Source organism: Lissotriton helveticus, chromosome 6 (genome assembly GCF_964261635.1).
Source record: "Lissotriton helveticus chromosome 6, aLisHel1.1, whole genome shotgun sequence".
NCBI lineage: Eukaryota > Metazoa > Chordata > Amphibia > Caudata > Salamandridae > Lissotriton > Lissotriton helveticus.
The window spans coordinates 292,568,011-292,583,959 of record NC_136067.1 but is presented as its reverse complement, the minus strand read 5'-3'; the positions used below and the strand labels follow the sequence as shown (position 1 = coordinate 292,583,959).

The 15,949-nt window shown below is 43.6% G+C and overlaps 1 protein-coding gene across 2 annotated transcripts in view; it reads right to left on the bottom strand.

The window, feature by feature from the left end:
• Nucleotides 1-15,949, bottom strand: part of PUM2 (pumilio RNA binding family member 2) — an 893,995-nt gene that overhangs the window by 824,719 nt on the left and 53,327 nt on the right. For both annotated transcript variants that reach the window (XM_078647736.1, XM_078647737.1), the window contains exon 3: nt 1,780-1,882. In XM_078647736.1, coding sequence (XP_078503862.1) covers nt 1,780-1,882 — 103 coding nt within the window. The remainder of the gene's footprint in view (nt 1-1,779; nt 1,883-15,949) is intronic.

Sequence of the window (15,949 nt, the reverse complement as noted above, 5' to 3'; positions counted from 1 at the left end):
GGGACCAGCTGCTGAAAGCAGCAAGTGGTCTGGGAAAGCTTCATGAACCCTGCCCATCCTGGGGAAGGAGGCTTGGCACCTCGCCCCAGGATGTGCATTGTTTCAGGCCCCAGAGAGCAGCAGGCTCTCGACCCAGGGGTCCAGAAACATATCTGGTGGTGGCAGCTGAAAGCAGCCACTCAGCCTGGACACTAGTGTTAGGTTGTTTTTCACGGGGCATCACTAAGATGCCCTCTGTGTGCATTTCCCATTAAATCCCACACTGGCATCAGTGTAGATTTAATGTGCTGAGAAGTTTGATAACAAACTTCTCAGCTTTCAGTGTAGCCATTATGGTACTTTGGAGTTCGTAATTACAAAGTTCCAGCACCATATACTCTAATGGCAGCACTGCATGTCTAAGAATGGACTAAGACACTGTAGGGGTACAGAGCTCATGCACCTGTACCCTCACCACTGGTGTAGTGCACCCAGCTACAGGGGTGACTGATCTATTCCAGGGCAGTGGCTTGTAGGCATGGAACACAGGGATGTGTGCCACGTCGACTCTTCACTTTGTTCTGCACCAAAACACGCAGTCTGCAAGGGCTGTGTGCGAGTGTAATGGTACAGGGCCCTTAAGTACTGCAGCCCTTAGAGACCTTCTCTGGGCATAGTGCCCTGGATACCCGAGGTATCATTTACCAGGGGCTGACCTGTGGCCAGAGATGCCAAATGGGTTTAGGCTTCAATACAGTTTTAGGGAATTAACATAAGCCCTGGGTACATGATTAGCAGGAGCCCAGGGCACATTCAGTCAAAGCACATCAGCAATTCAGCAAAAAGTGGGGCCACCATGCAGAAAGAGGGCACTTTCTCACACTATACTTTACCCATATTCAGCAATTTATAATTTAGATATGTGCAGATGTATATTCTGTACAATGCTTGGTCCTTTTGTGAACTATCAATTATCTGTAGCTACTTCTGCATTGCAGCAAGTATGTGGTCCAGCGTACTCTTCCACCACCTCTTGTTCTTGCTCTTCCATTTGTAACCTGCCACACACGGCATATTCTTTCTGCTCATGTTGGCTCGTACTGCTTTGTTCTACCTAAAGCACACCGATTCTACTCTGGACAAAATCTGTGCTACTAAAATACCAAAAATCTCATTTATGGTAAGAAAATCCATAGTGGTGGTTAAGAAAACAGGCCTGAGACTGAGATGGGGGCCCTAGATACTGTTGTACGGGGAGATTCATGTTGAACAATCACTGTACACAAATGAAATATACTACACTAAATCTGTTTCAGGGGAAATACTAAGATTTATTATCAATCAAAATGAAAGTAGTTACTATCACTTAGAGAATTACTTTTTCATCCCATCTATCTTCCTTGTGACCTAAAAATACAACTGTACATTAGTTGGTCAGTGCAAATATGACTTGCAAAACTGTTTTGTAATACACTGCTGAGTAAAGAGAGAAGCAAAGGTAAGCTACATTTTTTAATTATGGAATGTAGGAAGGTACTGGGGCAGTATTAAGATGAATGACTTTGGAATAGGTTGGCTTCAAACAAACTAATACATATACCAATTTACACTGAAGCTGTTAACTACTAGGAAACAGCAACACTGCCGATTTTTTGTTACTGAATATGAACCACACTTTTAGGTTTCACAGTACTCCCACGTATGCCCTCGGAGTCAACAGACGCAAGTTCATGTTCCTTTACTTGACATAGGTATATAGATTTTCCTGAAATGTAATGTACTATTTAAAAGGCAACTTACGGGATGCTCCCCAGGCGTTCTCCCGCCATTCTTCTCCAAGATATATCCCTTTCTGCCCATCTTTTGTATCTTCGGGTTCCCAGAACTTTTTGGCAGGTAAAAGCTTTTAAGAAAAAATGCACCATATAAAATTCAGACTAACATTTTGAATTTTCTAAATCCTCTAAACACATGGAGCTGCCAAATGCAAAAATTACAGCATTATGAACAGAGTGTTGGTGAATTAGATACAGCAACAGCTGGGAAAATTTAAAATAATTATATACTCTAACAATGGTACACTCATCCTATCGTCTACAGATACACAAACTGCGTACCAAGAGAAGGATCACAGATTACTTTCCCTGCACCTTCTTTTTAATAGCCTCTCCACTACATATGTATTAAAATACAATGGAGTCTCAAAGAATATTAGAATCTCTGCCATCTCATGCAGAAAGGACAGATTTCTTTTTGAGGAAAGGGTAGAATCATTACAACACTCATTGCAAGAAAAGGACAATCACGTGACTTCATAGGGGATACTCATCAGATCACTTGGTATTATCTATACATGTAATTAACGTTAAAAGTTGTACTGTGCATCTTCATATATATATTTAAGCTTTGCTGCCCAGCAAATCTAGAGTTCCTTTAAAGTATGTAAAGCATACAATCCCCTCTTTATATTACACTTTCATTAGCGCCCACTCACAGTTTAATCGGACTTTTGAATTACTGATTTGGCGTACAACTGAATAATTGCTTCTTACAGTATAGCAACAATATATGACTGGACTGCTCATTGCCCAGTAAAGCACTGCTTAATTCAAACACGCACTCAAATATAAAAAAATGATACCAAATTATTCTTTCGTTGTTAGAACTAAGAGAAAAAATCACAGCACTTGATGAAGAAGAATGAGTAGGAAAAATCTGCTTTCGTAAGGGCTGATAATACTTTGGTAGACACGGTGTCCCTGTTAAAGGGCTACTGGTATCCTAACTGGCGTCTGCGAACAATTGAACACACTGAACACTGATGTATTTTCCCTGGAAGACTTCCTCAGGGAAAATAAATCCCTCATTCATATAGCTTGGTGATCCTTTGTGTGGATTTGTGATTTGCTACTCGAGTGTTCCTACTTCCAACATCTTGGGTTCTCCTTTTAACAATCCTTTATGGCTTCAATCTACATTCACCGGTTGTCGGAACATATTTGTTACGAGTACCTCACCTAGGAGTAAGTTTCTAGTAAAGTCTTTGTGGTCCATTTTATGGGGTTACTCTTTGAAGGCGGTTTTCGAGCCTTAGCATCTATCTAGCCTTACAATTTCAGTTGCTGAAAGTTCGGAGGGTACCCATAATCAGGTTCAACATACAATCACTGAAAGACTCTTTAAGCATATGCTAATATGCCGCCTTTACTTTCACAGGAACACCACAGAACGGAGTCCAGGTCATTTGTACTTCAAATTCTTCTTTCTTAGGTCCCAGGCAATGTCAGCCCCTTGTGAAGGTGTTCAGGTAAGTCTTGAAAAATATCTGTAAACAAGGCTGATCGTTAGAACTGCAGTGGTCTAAATGAACACAAACACTAATTGACTTGTGCAGATCTATCCATGGGAACCAATAGCAACAATTGCTTCAAAACGTACATTTTTACTTCCACTGTCTTCCAATCTCTAGATTGCTCATAAGACCTATCAGTTAGAAGCAGTGTGTCCATACATTACCACCAAGATAAACACAGAATATCGACTATGTGTCTCCTCTTGTGGAAAGAATCTTTACATGCATTTACACTAGTATGCATGGTACACCTTCATTGGCAGTCCTCCATGAAGTACTTCGACAAGTACAAAATGAGCACAAAGCTACACCAGCTCTAGATTTAGGAATCAAGTTAATGGAGAACTTCCCTACAGTCTCCTCTATCATCTTAAGCAACATACAGGGAGAGGCTTCAGTTCTGGCTATACATCAAAGACTAGAAGCAGTTCCAGTTTAAGATCGTGAACAGAAACTACCAAAAAAACGAATCCCTGAAGTTTATACATTTGTAGGTAGATATACCTTGAATGCTCGACCCCTTAAGCTACACTTAAAACCTATGAATAACACTGAGGGTTCAGTTAAGTAGAACTCTGCAATGGAACGGAAGAAAAGATAAAAGACAGGCAGGATCACCCGCTTCTCTGGAATTCGGCTGGGGTTGTTATAACTTAAGAAACCTCAATTAAAAAAACCTGATCAGTATTCAGACAGCCGCTCTTTTTGTTCTTTTTGGGACACTGAAGGTAAAAGAACAGAAAGGGGGAGCCAATCCAGGAACCAAAGAAAAGAGGACTACAACAGAAAAAGAGAATGGAGGATACAAGACTGATGTCAGCGTAAAGAGGAAGGATTGGGCTCCAAAACCCCAGTAACAAAAAGAAGTAGCAGGACTTTCTAAAAAACATGCCGTTCCAGCTAAGTCCTCCTGTGAAACAGGATTTGGGAGAGAGTGGTCCTAGGCAGTGCAGCATTAGTCACAATAGTACATCAGACACTTCATAGGGTTCTGGGTGCGAATCCAACGGATGACTTTATACAGATCGAGACTCCAGATCAACATTCAAATCCTCCTGACAGGGTTTACAATTTAAACCTACAAATTGAAGGGGGGGGACACCACATATTAAAGCAGTCTTCTGGAAATAATTAGCTGATGATTACATCATCCTAGTGGAAGAAGACTAGCATTTATTAGTGAAGCACCCTGGGGAGAGGAATTAATCAGTGTAGTCTTCTCTCCCACAGGATATCAAAGAAATGTATGCCTGTGAATGGGCTGTAAGACCAGCTCCATTCTTATACAGGAACCAAGTGGAGTGGGACGAACACTCTAGGCCATGTCATTCCCTTACGAAGTGGACAACAACCACAATAATCTTTAAAGTCAAAAGTAAAAGATGGTATTAATACAATATTTGACCAATTGCCGTACCACGGCATAACCGTGTCTTGTCTCTCACGAATGAGCACGTCCCTTTTACCCACTCTCCAAACCAGGCAGCTCCTATAAAAGAGTTGTAGACTTTATACATTTGAATGTGTACACAAGAACATATGCAGTACAAAACACACATAGCATAGGTTTAATGATCAACCTGGTGTGGAAAAATTCCAAAAGGACGCGTCCATGGATATTTCCAATGCGTTTTTTAGTCAAAACAGAACGCCTGAGGGGGATTATTTAACTGCCTTCAGTATCAACAGAATGCAAATTTCATTCAGACATTCGCCTATGGACTATCAGCAGTCCTGGCTCGTTTTCAGCCCGAATCATGGTGATCTTACAAACGGAACCAGAGGTATAGTAATGCATTAATGAGATCTATTTAAATGATGATGATTTGACCAGGGTATACAGAGTGGTGACCATATTAACATCAAACAGTTACAAAATTAATTTACTAATAAGAATAATAAAAAAAAACAGCCTATCTGTTGGTTACCTTCTTAGGATATGAATTATCCAGTGAGGGCAAGGGTCTAGCTCCAGACCTCCTTCAGAAGTGGGCTACCTTGCAACCTCCGGACACACTGAAAATGTTGCAATACCTGCTAGCCTTTCTTAACTTTGGACATGTGTATTTGCCTCAATACGCTGAGAGAGTGAAGCCCTTGTTTGACAGGATTTCTCCTGCAGTTTCATCCAAACAATGACTGAACGTGCATGCTGATTTATTGCGTGCTCTATAAGCAGGCATCCTGAGACTAAATATTTACAGACTAGGGACAACTAAATCAAATTAGCCACCAGAGTAAGATCTAGTCACTATGGTTACACCTATGTGACCTAAAATGAAGGACAGACCGTGCCCATTGTTTACAAGTTTCACCTGCATTTACTGGATGAAGCACATTTTAATTCCATCGAATAAATCCTGTGCAACAGCAATCTTAACAGTTCCCGGACGCGGGGAAAACAGATCATCATTGTTTCACCCTTACCGTACCAGCACAAGTGGCAGCTACAAAGACGAGCATATCCAGTGCTCATGCCCTACACACAAGACAGGTACTCTTCTTTAAGTGCAGTGGATAAACAAGCATTTACAATGCAATGGTCTCAGCATTATTAAAGGTAGAGCTATTGGCATTTCTCATGACTTTTTTTTAATCATAAATAAATGGCATTGTCATTTACAATGCCAATAGCTTAATCGCTCGCAAATGCTTGACCTATTGCTGTACCAGCGTTAAGGGCCGACACACCTGCTATGATGCAACCACAGCCAGGAAACTGAAACCGAGGGCGCCTCCTCTGCGCAGGGAACAAACAAAGCAAACAGGCTGGCTGTGGTGAGTCCGAGGACTCTGCTTCAAATCACCATAAAATGCCACGTGTTTTACAACTGAAAATCCTTCATTGGAAATGTAGATAGCGAACTATGGTAGACCTTTAAAAGACACACTGTCACTCTGCTTCTGCCAAGACCCGAAAAGCTAGAATCCCAATTTGTATTCATTCCCACTACCTATCTTAAGCCAGTGGAAATTAAATATCAAAATGTGCTACTCACAAATGTGGGTGAGACTATTTCTACAGCTTTCTTTGTATAAGACTAAAAGTCTATCGCGTATTTATGTGAAGGGCAACACTGGCAAAAATAATACAATCAGGGGGGCAGGGGCACGAAAAACGGCACAATCAGGGGACAGAAGGCACGACAAAACGGCACAATCAGGGGGCAGAAGGCAAGAACAAGCACTGGCGTTGCCAATAGGTCTCGCAGTAGGAAAGTTGGAGCTATTACAATTGCAAATAACAATGCCTTTTATTTTTGTTTTCATGTTAAAAACATAAAGGGCTTTGTCATTTACAAAACCAATAGCTCCAACTTTCCTACTGCGAGACCTATTGTGCACTGTACAGTGTGGGTGAAAGTGGCACTGCGTGGGTGTGAGTGGCTTTGGGTGAGTGGCGTTGCGTGGGTGAGTGGCGTTGCGTGGGTGAGTGGCGTTGCGTGGGTGAGTGGCGTTGCGTGGGTGAGTGGCGTTGCGTGGGTGAGTGGCGTTGCGTGGGTGAGTGGCGTTGCGTGGGTGAGTGGCGTTGCGTGGGTGAGTGGCGTTGCGTGGGTGAGTGGCGTTGCGTGGGTGAGTGGCGTTGCGTGGGTGAGTGGCGTTGCGTGGGTGAGTGGCGTTGCGTGGGTGAGTGGCGTTGCGTGGGTGAGTGGCGTTGCATGTGTGAGTGTTGTTGCGTGGGTGAGTGGCGTTGCGTGGGTGAGTGCCTACGTTTTAATTTTTATCATGCTCCTGCGGAAATTGTGCGTAAAACAATGAAAGTTACAAGTTTATCATTATTTATCACGTGAACTATATCAGCCATGCGTCAGCGCCATTATACATTATAAGCAAGCTCTTTTCAGATGTGACTTTGAAATGACATTTAGGTAAGAGATTGAACTCCACACGTCACACGTGCTGGAGCCTGGTGTAATATGCCGGTTAAGGTAATTGTTCAGGCAGGAAGGTTTGAGTGTTAGTAAGTACGCTTCATTTGTAGCTTAAAAGAAGGCAGCAGTCACGTGTGTGGGAAGGGTGGGGTGCTGAGCAGAGTGCCTGTTGAAGAAACTGAATTTCCTTCAAGGACACCCTCTCATGCGTGTCGCGCTCACTGTCAAATAATCGACAGCCCCAAGCTAAGTAAAATAAGTCAAACTTCAAGTAAAGCATATGTTTGGTGACTTCCCATTCCCCCTTTCATGAATTGCAGACTTGCCACCGCGAAAGTGATGAGTAAATAATTTGGGCGTAATTGTGTTTTATAAAATATGGTAGTTTTAAATAAGTTACAGGAACATGTCAATTGGTTGGTACTAAAATAAATCGACGAGCTGGCGGAGCCTGAATTTCGTGTTGTATGCTGGAGGGGGAGGTGTGCTGGGAGAGAGAGTGGGGAGGGGGCGGAGCGGGAGGAGCGTCGTGAGGGGAGTAAGTACGCTTCATTTGTAGCTTAAAAGAAGGCAGCAGTCACGTGTGTGGGAAGGGTGGGGTGCTGAGCAGAGTGCCTGTTGAAGAAACTGAATTTCCTTCAAGGAGACCCTTTCATGCGTGTCGCGCTCACTGTCAAATAATCGACAGCCCCAAGCTAAGTAAAATAAGTCAAACTTCAAGTAAAGCATATGTTTGGTGACTTCCCATTCCCCCTTTCATGAATTGCAAACTTGCCACCGCGAAAGTGATGAGTAAATAATTTGGGCGTAATTGTGTTTTATAAAATATGGTAGTTTTAAATAAGTTACAGGAACATGTCAATTGGTTGGTACTAAAATAAATCGACGAGCTGGCGGAGCCTGAATTTCGTGTTGTATGCTGGAGGGGGAGGTGTGCTGGGAGAGAGAGTGGGGAGGGGGCGGAGCGGGAGGAGCGTCGTGAGGGGAGTAAGTACGCTTCATTTGTAGCTTAAAAGAAGGCAGCAGTCACGTGTGTGGGAAGGGTGGGGTGCTGAGCATAGTGCCTGTTGAAGAAATTGAATTTCCTTCAAGGAGACCCTTTCATGCGTGTCGCGCTCACTGTCAAATAATCGACAGCCCCAAGCTAAGTAAAATAAGTCAAACTTCAAGTAAAGCATATGTTTGGTGACTTCCCATTCCCCCTTTCATGAATTGCAAACTTGCCACCGCGAAAGTGATGAGTAAATAATTTGGCCGTAATTGTGTTTTATAAAATATGGTAGTTTTAAATAAGTTACAGGAACATGTCAATTGGTTGGTACTAAAATAAATCGACGAGCTGGCGGAGCCTGAATTCCGTGTTGTATGCTGGAGGGGGAGGTGTGCTGGGAGAGAGAGTGGGGGGGGGGCGGAGCGGGAGGAGCGTCGTGAGGGGAGAGAGAGTGGGGAGAGGGCGGAGCAGGAAGAGCTGCTCTAGGCAGGCTGGGGAACAGATGCTGCTGGGGAAGTGATGAGGGGAGGTGCCCTGAAGAAATGCGACACGGCAGGCAGGGGAGGGCGGGCGGAGCGCCTGTTGAAGTAACTGAATTTCCTTCAAGGAGACCCTTTCATGCGTGTCGCGCTCACTGTCAAATAATCGTCAGCCCCAAGCTAAGTAAAATAATTCAAACTTCAAGTAAAGCATATGTTTGGCGACTTTTCAATTGGTTGGTACTAAAATAAATCGACGAGCTGGCGGAGCCTGAATTTCGTGTTGTATGCTGGAGGGGGAGGTGTGCCGGGAGAGAGAGTGGGGAGGGGGCGGAGCGGGAGGAGCGTCGTGAGGGGAGTAAGTACGCTTTTGGCAGACCCTTTATAACAAGCATGAGATGGGACCCGAAAACACTGGAATGAGAAGGGGCTGAAAGGAGCTAGTGACAGAGTTCAACTGGAGGAGAGGTGGGCAAAAACAATGAAAAGGTGGACAAGGGAGGAGAGAAGGAAAGGTGACAGAGAACTGCTGGAGGAGCAAAGAGGAGAAAAGAAATGCGACACGGCGGGCAGGGGAGGGGGCGGAGCGGGTAAAAAAAAAACAAGACGGAGGGAAAGGCAGATAAGGGGAGGGGGGGAGGAGAAATGCGACACGGCGGGCAGGGGAGGGGGCGGAGCGGGGAGAGGGTGTGAAAGCAGCAGGGGACTGGAGTGCGGCTGAGGGAACTGATGTGCACGCGCTTTTAAGCTCAATGAGCATGCGCATTGAGCTTAAAAGTCACGGGCACTGCAAGGAATCGCCACGATTCCTTGCAAGTTAGTTAAAGAGTGGTTAAGCCCCAATAGTCTCGCAAGCTCGATGCGCATGCGCATCGACAGGCGAGACCTAAAAAACGGCACAATCAGGGGGCAGAAGGCAAGAAAAACAAGTACACAGCCCACACAGCCCACACAGCCCTCACAGAGGGCCTGGGGTGACTTGTAGTGGAGGTATACAGCATGAGGGAGGGGCGGGGGGGTGGCTGCAGGGAGGTAAAACAATAGAGCTGCCCGGGGGTGCGTACCCTGAAGAGGTGACGCAGACCTTCGTGTGGTCACTCCTGCAGCCGAGTCACTGGTACTCTGAGGCGCCCGAAGTTACACAAGAGGTAATTACATTTGCTTCTCGCCCACTCACATCTCTCTGGAAGGATCCCTGGTCTCCGGTACTGAAGGCATCCGTACCTATTCTCCACCCTTCTGAGTAAATTGAACACCACTGAATTTAGCAATAGTAACATCTTCTATTTACAGAGCTTGGAACTGCAAATAAGTAAGTGTTTTATGAAACAAGATCGGCATTCCTGCATATCCCATTTCTCTTTGGTTCTCTGTTCTGCTTTCCTTGAATGAGCTTTATTCTGGTCTTCAAGTTTAACCTGAAACGATTCCTTACGCTGAAGCAGGTCACATTCTACCATCTAACTTTGCGAACAGTGTGTTTTCTCAAAAATGAATGCAACCCAGATACCATACTCTTGGCTTTACGTTACCCTCAACTTATTCCCAGACAATCTAGAAAAATGAAGGCTCTTAATTAAAATCTGAAATCAGTGCCAGACACTGAAATACGAACAAGAAGTGAGAGCAATTGGCGTGATCAATACATTGCACACCGACACTAACATCCGCTAAGCAAACAAAACACCACAAACCCTAGCGCTTCAAGTAAATTCCCTAGTAGGCTCGTTAGCACAAACAAGGACACAAATACCTTTATGTTGATGAAGTACACAAAATGGGAAAAGGGCTAAAAATCGAGGTCTTCAAAGCAGCCTCGCTTAAGAGCTAACAGTAATGCCTCTCATTGCGGACAGGGGCAGCTGCATTTGGCCATAATGAGGTGCGACTGCCCTACCTACCTACACAACAAGCTCACATTCTCACCATTTCGGGAATTTGCTAAGCACACGTCCTCGTTCACCATCACACCGGCTCACTCAAGCAGCTTGCAAATCACCAACGAAAGAAACCAGAGCGTACCGTAAACACGCCGCAGCGGCTGCAGTGAGCTGGGCGCACACACTCAAAACCGAGCCTCGCCTTTCACGGATGCCAAGCTCTGCCAGTCTCACTCACTCACACACCCATGCCCGAGAATCAACAAGCTGTCGGCGGAGCATACTTGCCTTCAGCGCCCGTTGCCTGGAATCACAAGCGCACCATCCACAGCGCCGGGAAGCTCATGCTGCGCTGCTGTGCTCTAGGAACAAAATACAAATAATCTGCAGGCTGCCCGGCACTTCAAGGTGTAATGAAGGATGGTGAATTAATTCCCCCAACACACCCACACTAAAATCTTAGGTGACAGTTCTGCACCACAGGCAGAATTACGTACCCTGCTACTTGTGTTACAAAAGGCTGATTCATCAGTTCCCACAATCATTGTGCCGGACTCATCCTTCTGTGTGCAAGGCTAAAATGTTGATTAGAAGCACTGACAAGGTTCAAGCATTCAAAAGGAAAGTCTATAAACAGCTCTGGGGGAGAGGTACCTGTTTTACAAGATATGTTTCCACTGGTCCAGCTGAGGCACACTTTGGGCCATCAGCATGGTGGTATTCACGCTCAAGGAAACTGCAGCAGATTTAGCGCCAAAGGCTGTAATTCAGACTGTCCAAGTATCAGTCCTAACCAGATTTCAAATGAAGATCAACACAGAAATTTTAAAAGCCATAAATGTAACCAAGCATGTGGGAAACTTCTGACAGGTTTTCCTCTCAAACACTCCTACACTGTTCATTCAGATAACATTCCTGTAGTTACAATATCAGGAGGGGGTACAGAAAAATACCTAATAATCTGTCGATTAAATTTAAACAAAGAAGCCGACAAGGGGTTGGCTTCTGCCACTGATGCGTTAAGTCCTACATGTGTAATACTACAGCAACGCTATTGGTAGCCTAATTTATATAAACAGACTAGGGGTTATGTTAGGCAGTGTGACATTTTTCAGCAGATTAAACCCTCCAGTGTTTAAAGACCCTAGGCAACTCCCCTCATGATCTCAAACATCCCCACCCGGTTAATTAATTTGGACCACATCGGTCCCCTCCATTCAGGTAACCAATATAAATACATCTTGGAGACTATTCATTCATGTTCTTGATGCCTACCGGATTGGCCACAGAAAAATGCAAGGGCTTCAGCAATAGTAAATGATCTGCAGTGCCTAGTGTCAATGGGAGAAGTCCATTCCTTTCATTCAGATAACAGTCATGCATTCACCTCGAAGGGATTCAATGTATGCTCTGGGAGTTTATCTGCAATTCAGCAACCTGTTCAAAGCTGAATAAAACGGCACTGTAGAGAGGACCAATGGCATGCATGATTAAACAAGCTGACTGCCAGAGTGCTAGAGTGCTAAGTACAGCTTTTAGTTGCTACCATAACCTGTCTGGAGTTCAGAGAGCATTAATTAACTTGCCTAGACAAGTACTGGGAATACGCACTCCACATGAGGTTCTCTTTGGAGTTCCTATGTATATGCCAGGCGCAGATAATTCTGGGAAGGTGGCAGATTAAGATAAATTTGACCTGGAGAAAAGTTTAAATATTTTACCTAGTATCCAGTACATCAAAGACAAGCCAACTATCTCAAACCCTCTTACACCTATGAAGAGAAAGTTACCAATGCCGCTGATGCACAACAAGCACGTTTTTGAAACATCTTACAGACCACCCGTCACTGCTTTTGGGGCAAAAGGCAACATAACTGTTTTCTTCATCCTCTGCTTGGCTGAAGAAGAAACAGCACTATGTGGCCAGTACTCTACAACCAACCTCCACAGCCACTAAGAAGGATTCAGGAGTAGTGCCTCCCAGCCTCTCTAATCTGAATAACACCTAAATAAAGCAGTAACATTCCTAGCTCAAGTTTCCAGATAGGGACTTTTGAGCTTAACACACTATGCAGAACATTGAGTGGCAAAAATCACAGCTGATGCTGCCAGTATGACAGTGGCTACTGCCCAGCGCAATTCCATGGTTTACTAAGAAATTCCACCAGACACTATGGCATTTTAACTCGTACGCTTTCGAAAGCCTTGATATTGAAAATTACTCTGGATATTTCACAGGAGACTTTTCAACCCCTTCTATAGTCACTTACAACAAGAGACTGATTTGTGCTTGTAAACTGTTTTGTGACAAGTATTTGATTCCTCCGTGGTCCTATACCTGGATCATTTTAGGAACTTTTCCTCTAGTGATTTCGTTGTCAACGATACTCATTGTTCTACTGTGACTGAATAGACATTTCATCCCTGCGAGAACATTTGCCTTGTCTGTTCATGAACTGCAACCATATTGCTCATCCCACAGAGCCCAAAGTCGTGTTTATACCAGGAACATTACAGCATATCCTGAGCCCGAGGACTTAGCCTGGGAAAAGGTTCCATATCATATGAAGGGACCCACTGAGACAATGCAATTGCCTTATTCGATAAACGTTTCAATTAAAGACATATGCTTCTTTGAATAATGAACACCCTTATTTGAATTCACTAAATTACAACGAAATGTATTGTTATCACCATTATGCACATTATTTCATACAAAGGCCTAGCTAACCTAGAGAAATTCACAAATACAAACAATAGTAATACTGTGAGGCTCTGCCTCCCGAAAGCCATTTCAATTTCTTAAAGCAATTCCCTTACTTTCAGGGAGCTGACAGATCACATTCTTCAGGCTTTTATTTTACACAGTAGTCACAGCAGCATCCAAAAAATCTAATCACTACAAACAAGCTGATTTACCCTACTGCGTTTGATCAAAATCTGGCTATTCAAAGAATATGAGTCTTCACACGCAAATGTTGATGAGAAACGCATTTGGGGAACCAAATTCTGACAGATCTACTGCAAAGATGCCTTACTTAGAGGCTGTATATTACAGAAACAAAATGATCCTTTTGAACATAATTATCCAGCAGACTGATTTGGGATTCAGAACAATGAAGGATTTAAAGAAACATGTCATTCCAAAAGTCAATTTGACTGTGTTCAACAATTGACAATTTCAAATAGATATGGCTGAATCAGACATAAATGATATGCTACAGAATAGAATCTATAATTCAACCCAATTTCTTATTGAAAGTTTGGACTTATGACCTTCTAATTCTGATATCTTCCTTTTCCAACACACCTGAGCCTAAAATGAACCACCCTGATCCACGTTACAATACACAGACACCTCTAGTAATTACAACACATAGTGCAGGTAAGTTATGCCAACAATGGTTTGAACATTCTAGTCTTTCAGCTACGAAAGAACACTATCTCAATTAATGATAATATGGAATATTCTGACTTTTCTGGGACCACATCCTGAAAGAAATAAACGATTCCTTTGCACAGCAATCTATACCAGCAACAATGAATCAAACAAATATTCAGAGAACGAATTAGGTAAATAGATCACAAAAACATGCAAACATATTTTAAAGTTATTGACAATGGAATGCCCATGCCTTCTAAAAGAGAGTACTCATGAAATGACATGTTGTCCTCCACCTTAGTCCTTCTGAAAGGAGACCTGAATTGATAACACAGACAGGCTCAGTTAAGAGCAACTATAGAACTAAATTGGGCAAAACAAACATTTAGATATGGTTTTGTGCCTTGGTAGCGTCTCAAAGAAACAGCCCTGTTTGAACCATATAATTAGACGCTCACAAAAAAAACAATGGCTAAAAAGAATCTATATAAGCCCTATTAGGTACAGAACAAGTTGAAGACTTACCATTTACAGTCAGCGGCACTCCACCTCTTACATGCTTAATACACAGTATTATTTCTTTGCCCATTACATTTCATTTTCACGACTGTCAAAAAAATAAATCTATTGGCGGGTATGAAACAATGCACAATTCACAATTGTTCCATTCATGGAAATTTCCTTTTTCCCTACATCTGTTTAAACGAGAATGAAGATGACCCTGTGTAAAGCAGTATCAGTTTCCCCCATTGCATCAATTAAAACACATCATAAACTTCTGAATAACTGTTGTAATTTATTTCGAACAAATGTTACTTGCTGTGGGTTGGACCCGGCGAGCCATATCCGTTAACGGTTTATGTAAAAATACAGTATTGTGGAAGGACCTTGTATCATGTGACTAGAAATAGCATTGTATTACAAACATCACTTGGCCTACTATAAGTAAGAAATCTGTGTTTTAAATGATTTGAACAATCTATTGTGAGAGGTTGGCCTGGCATATGCTGTCCACTATTCTAGTGGGCACCTTGCACCAGTCCAAACGACCCCTTATTGATGGTAGGTTAAAGACAACCTTATAGAAAGCTATCCTAGTGGTAGCTGTGGAGAGCAGCCTTCAGGTTAACGCTTGACGGAACGTAAAGCAGCTTGTTTTACCAGTCTATAATCTCATGAATGAACAAATGAAAGGAGAACCACACCAGGTATATATATAAAATATATGTATTTATTCTAAACACACCCCTCTAGTCTCTTTATGAGGCTAGAGGCAAAAGTACAATACAATTACTTAAATAGCACACAGTAAATTAGCACGGTATACGTTTTGCCCTGGGGCCTCACAAACCATATACTAAGAAAGTGGTATAAGAACCACGAGAGAGATCGAAGCAAGGCCTAGGGCCTGTAGAACCGCTGGGGCAACCAGGAACCACCCATGGTAGAAACGCAGGAGACCCACGAGGGACGCGTGCAGTGTCTAAACACAGCTGCAAATCACCATTGACTTCTATGTAGAAAGTTGCGATTAGATTTTCAAAGATTAAGGAGACTTAGGAGTGGACTAGGAATAAACCCCTTCAGTACTGGGCACTTCGAGAGTCAAGATCCACGGGAGCACCCAAGTACTCGTGTTACCTCACCCAGGGAAGCCGGTGCATAGGTGTCCCTTCGTGTCTGGTTTCGTCGTAGTTTCCTATGGAGAGCTGCAAAGAAGTACTGCAGGCGGCCAGATGAAGTGTGTCCGGATGGATCCAAGGGTGGATCGGAGATCTGAAGAACCTGAAAGCAGAGGGGACAGAGTCTGAGTCACTAGCCAGGGACCAGGGAGGCAACAAGAAGATGCCAGCCGATGTCAGGTGATTTCAGGTGATGTAGGTGTAGCTTGACTCTACAGCCACGAGGACCAGGAGGCGTCGATGACAACCAGGAGCTGGATTCGAGCTGTCCCACGTCGGATGTTGAGTGCCGCAGCTTCGGTTTCGGACCCAACAAGCCTTGGCAACAGCAA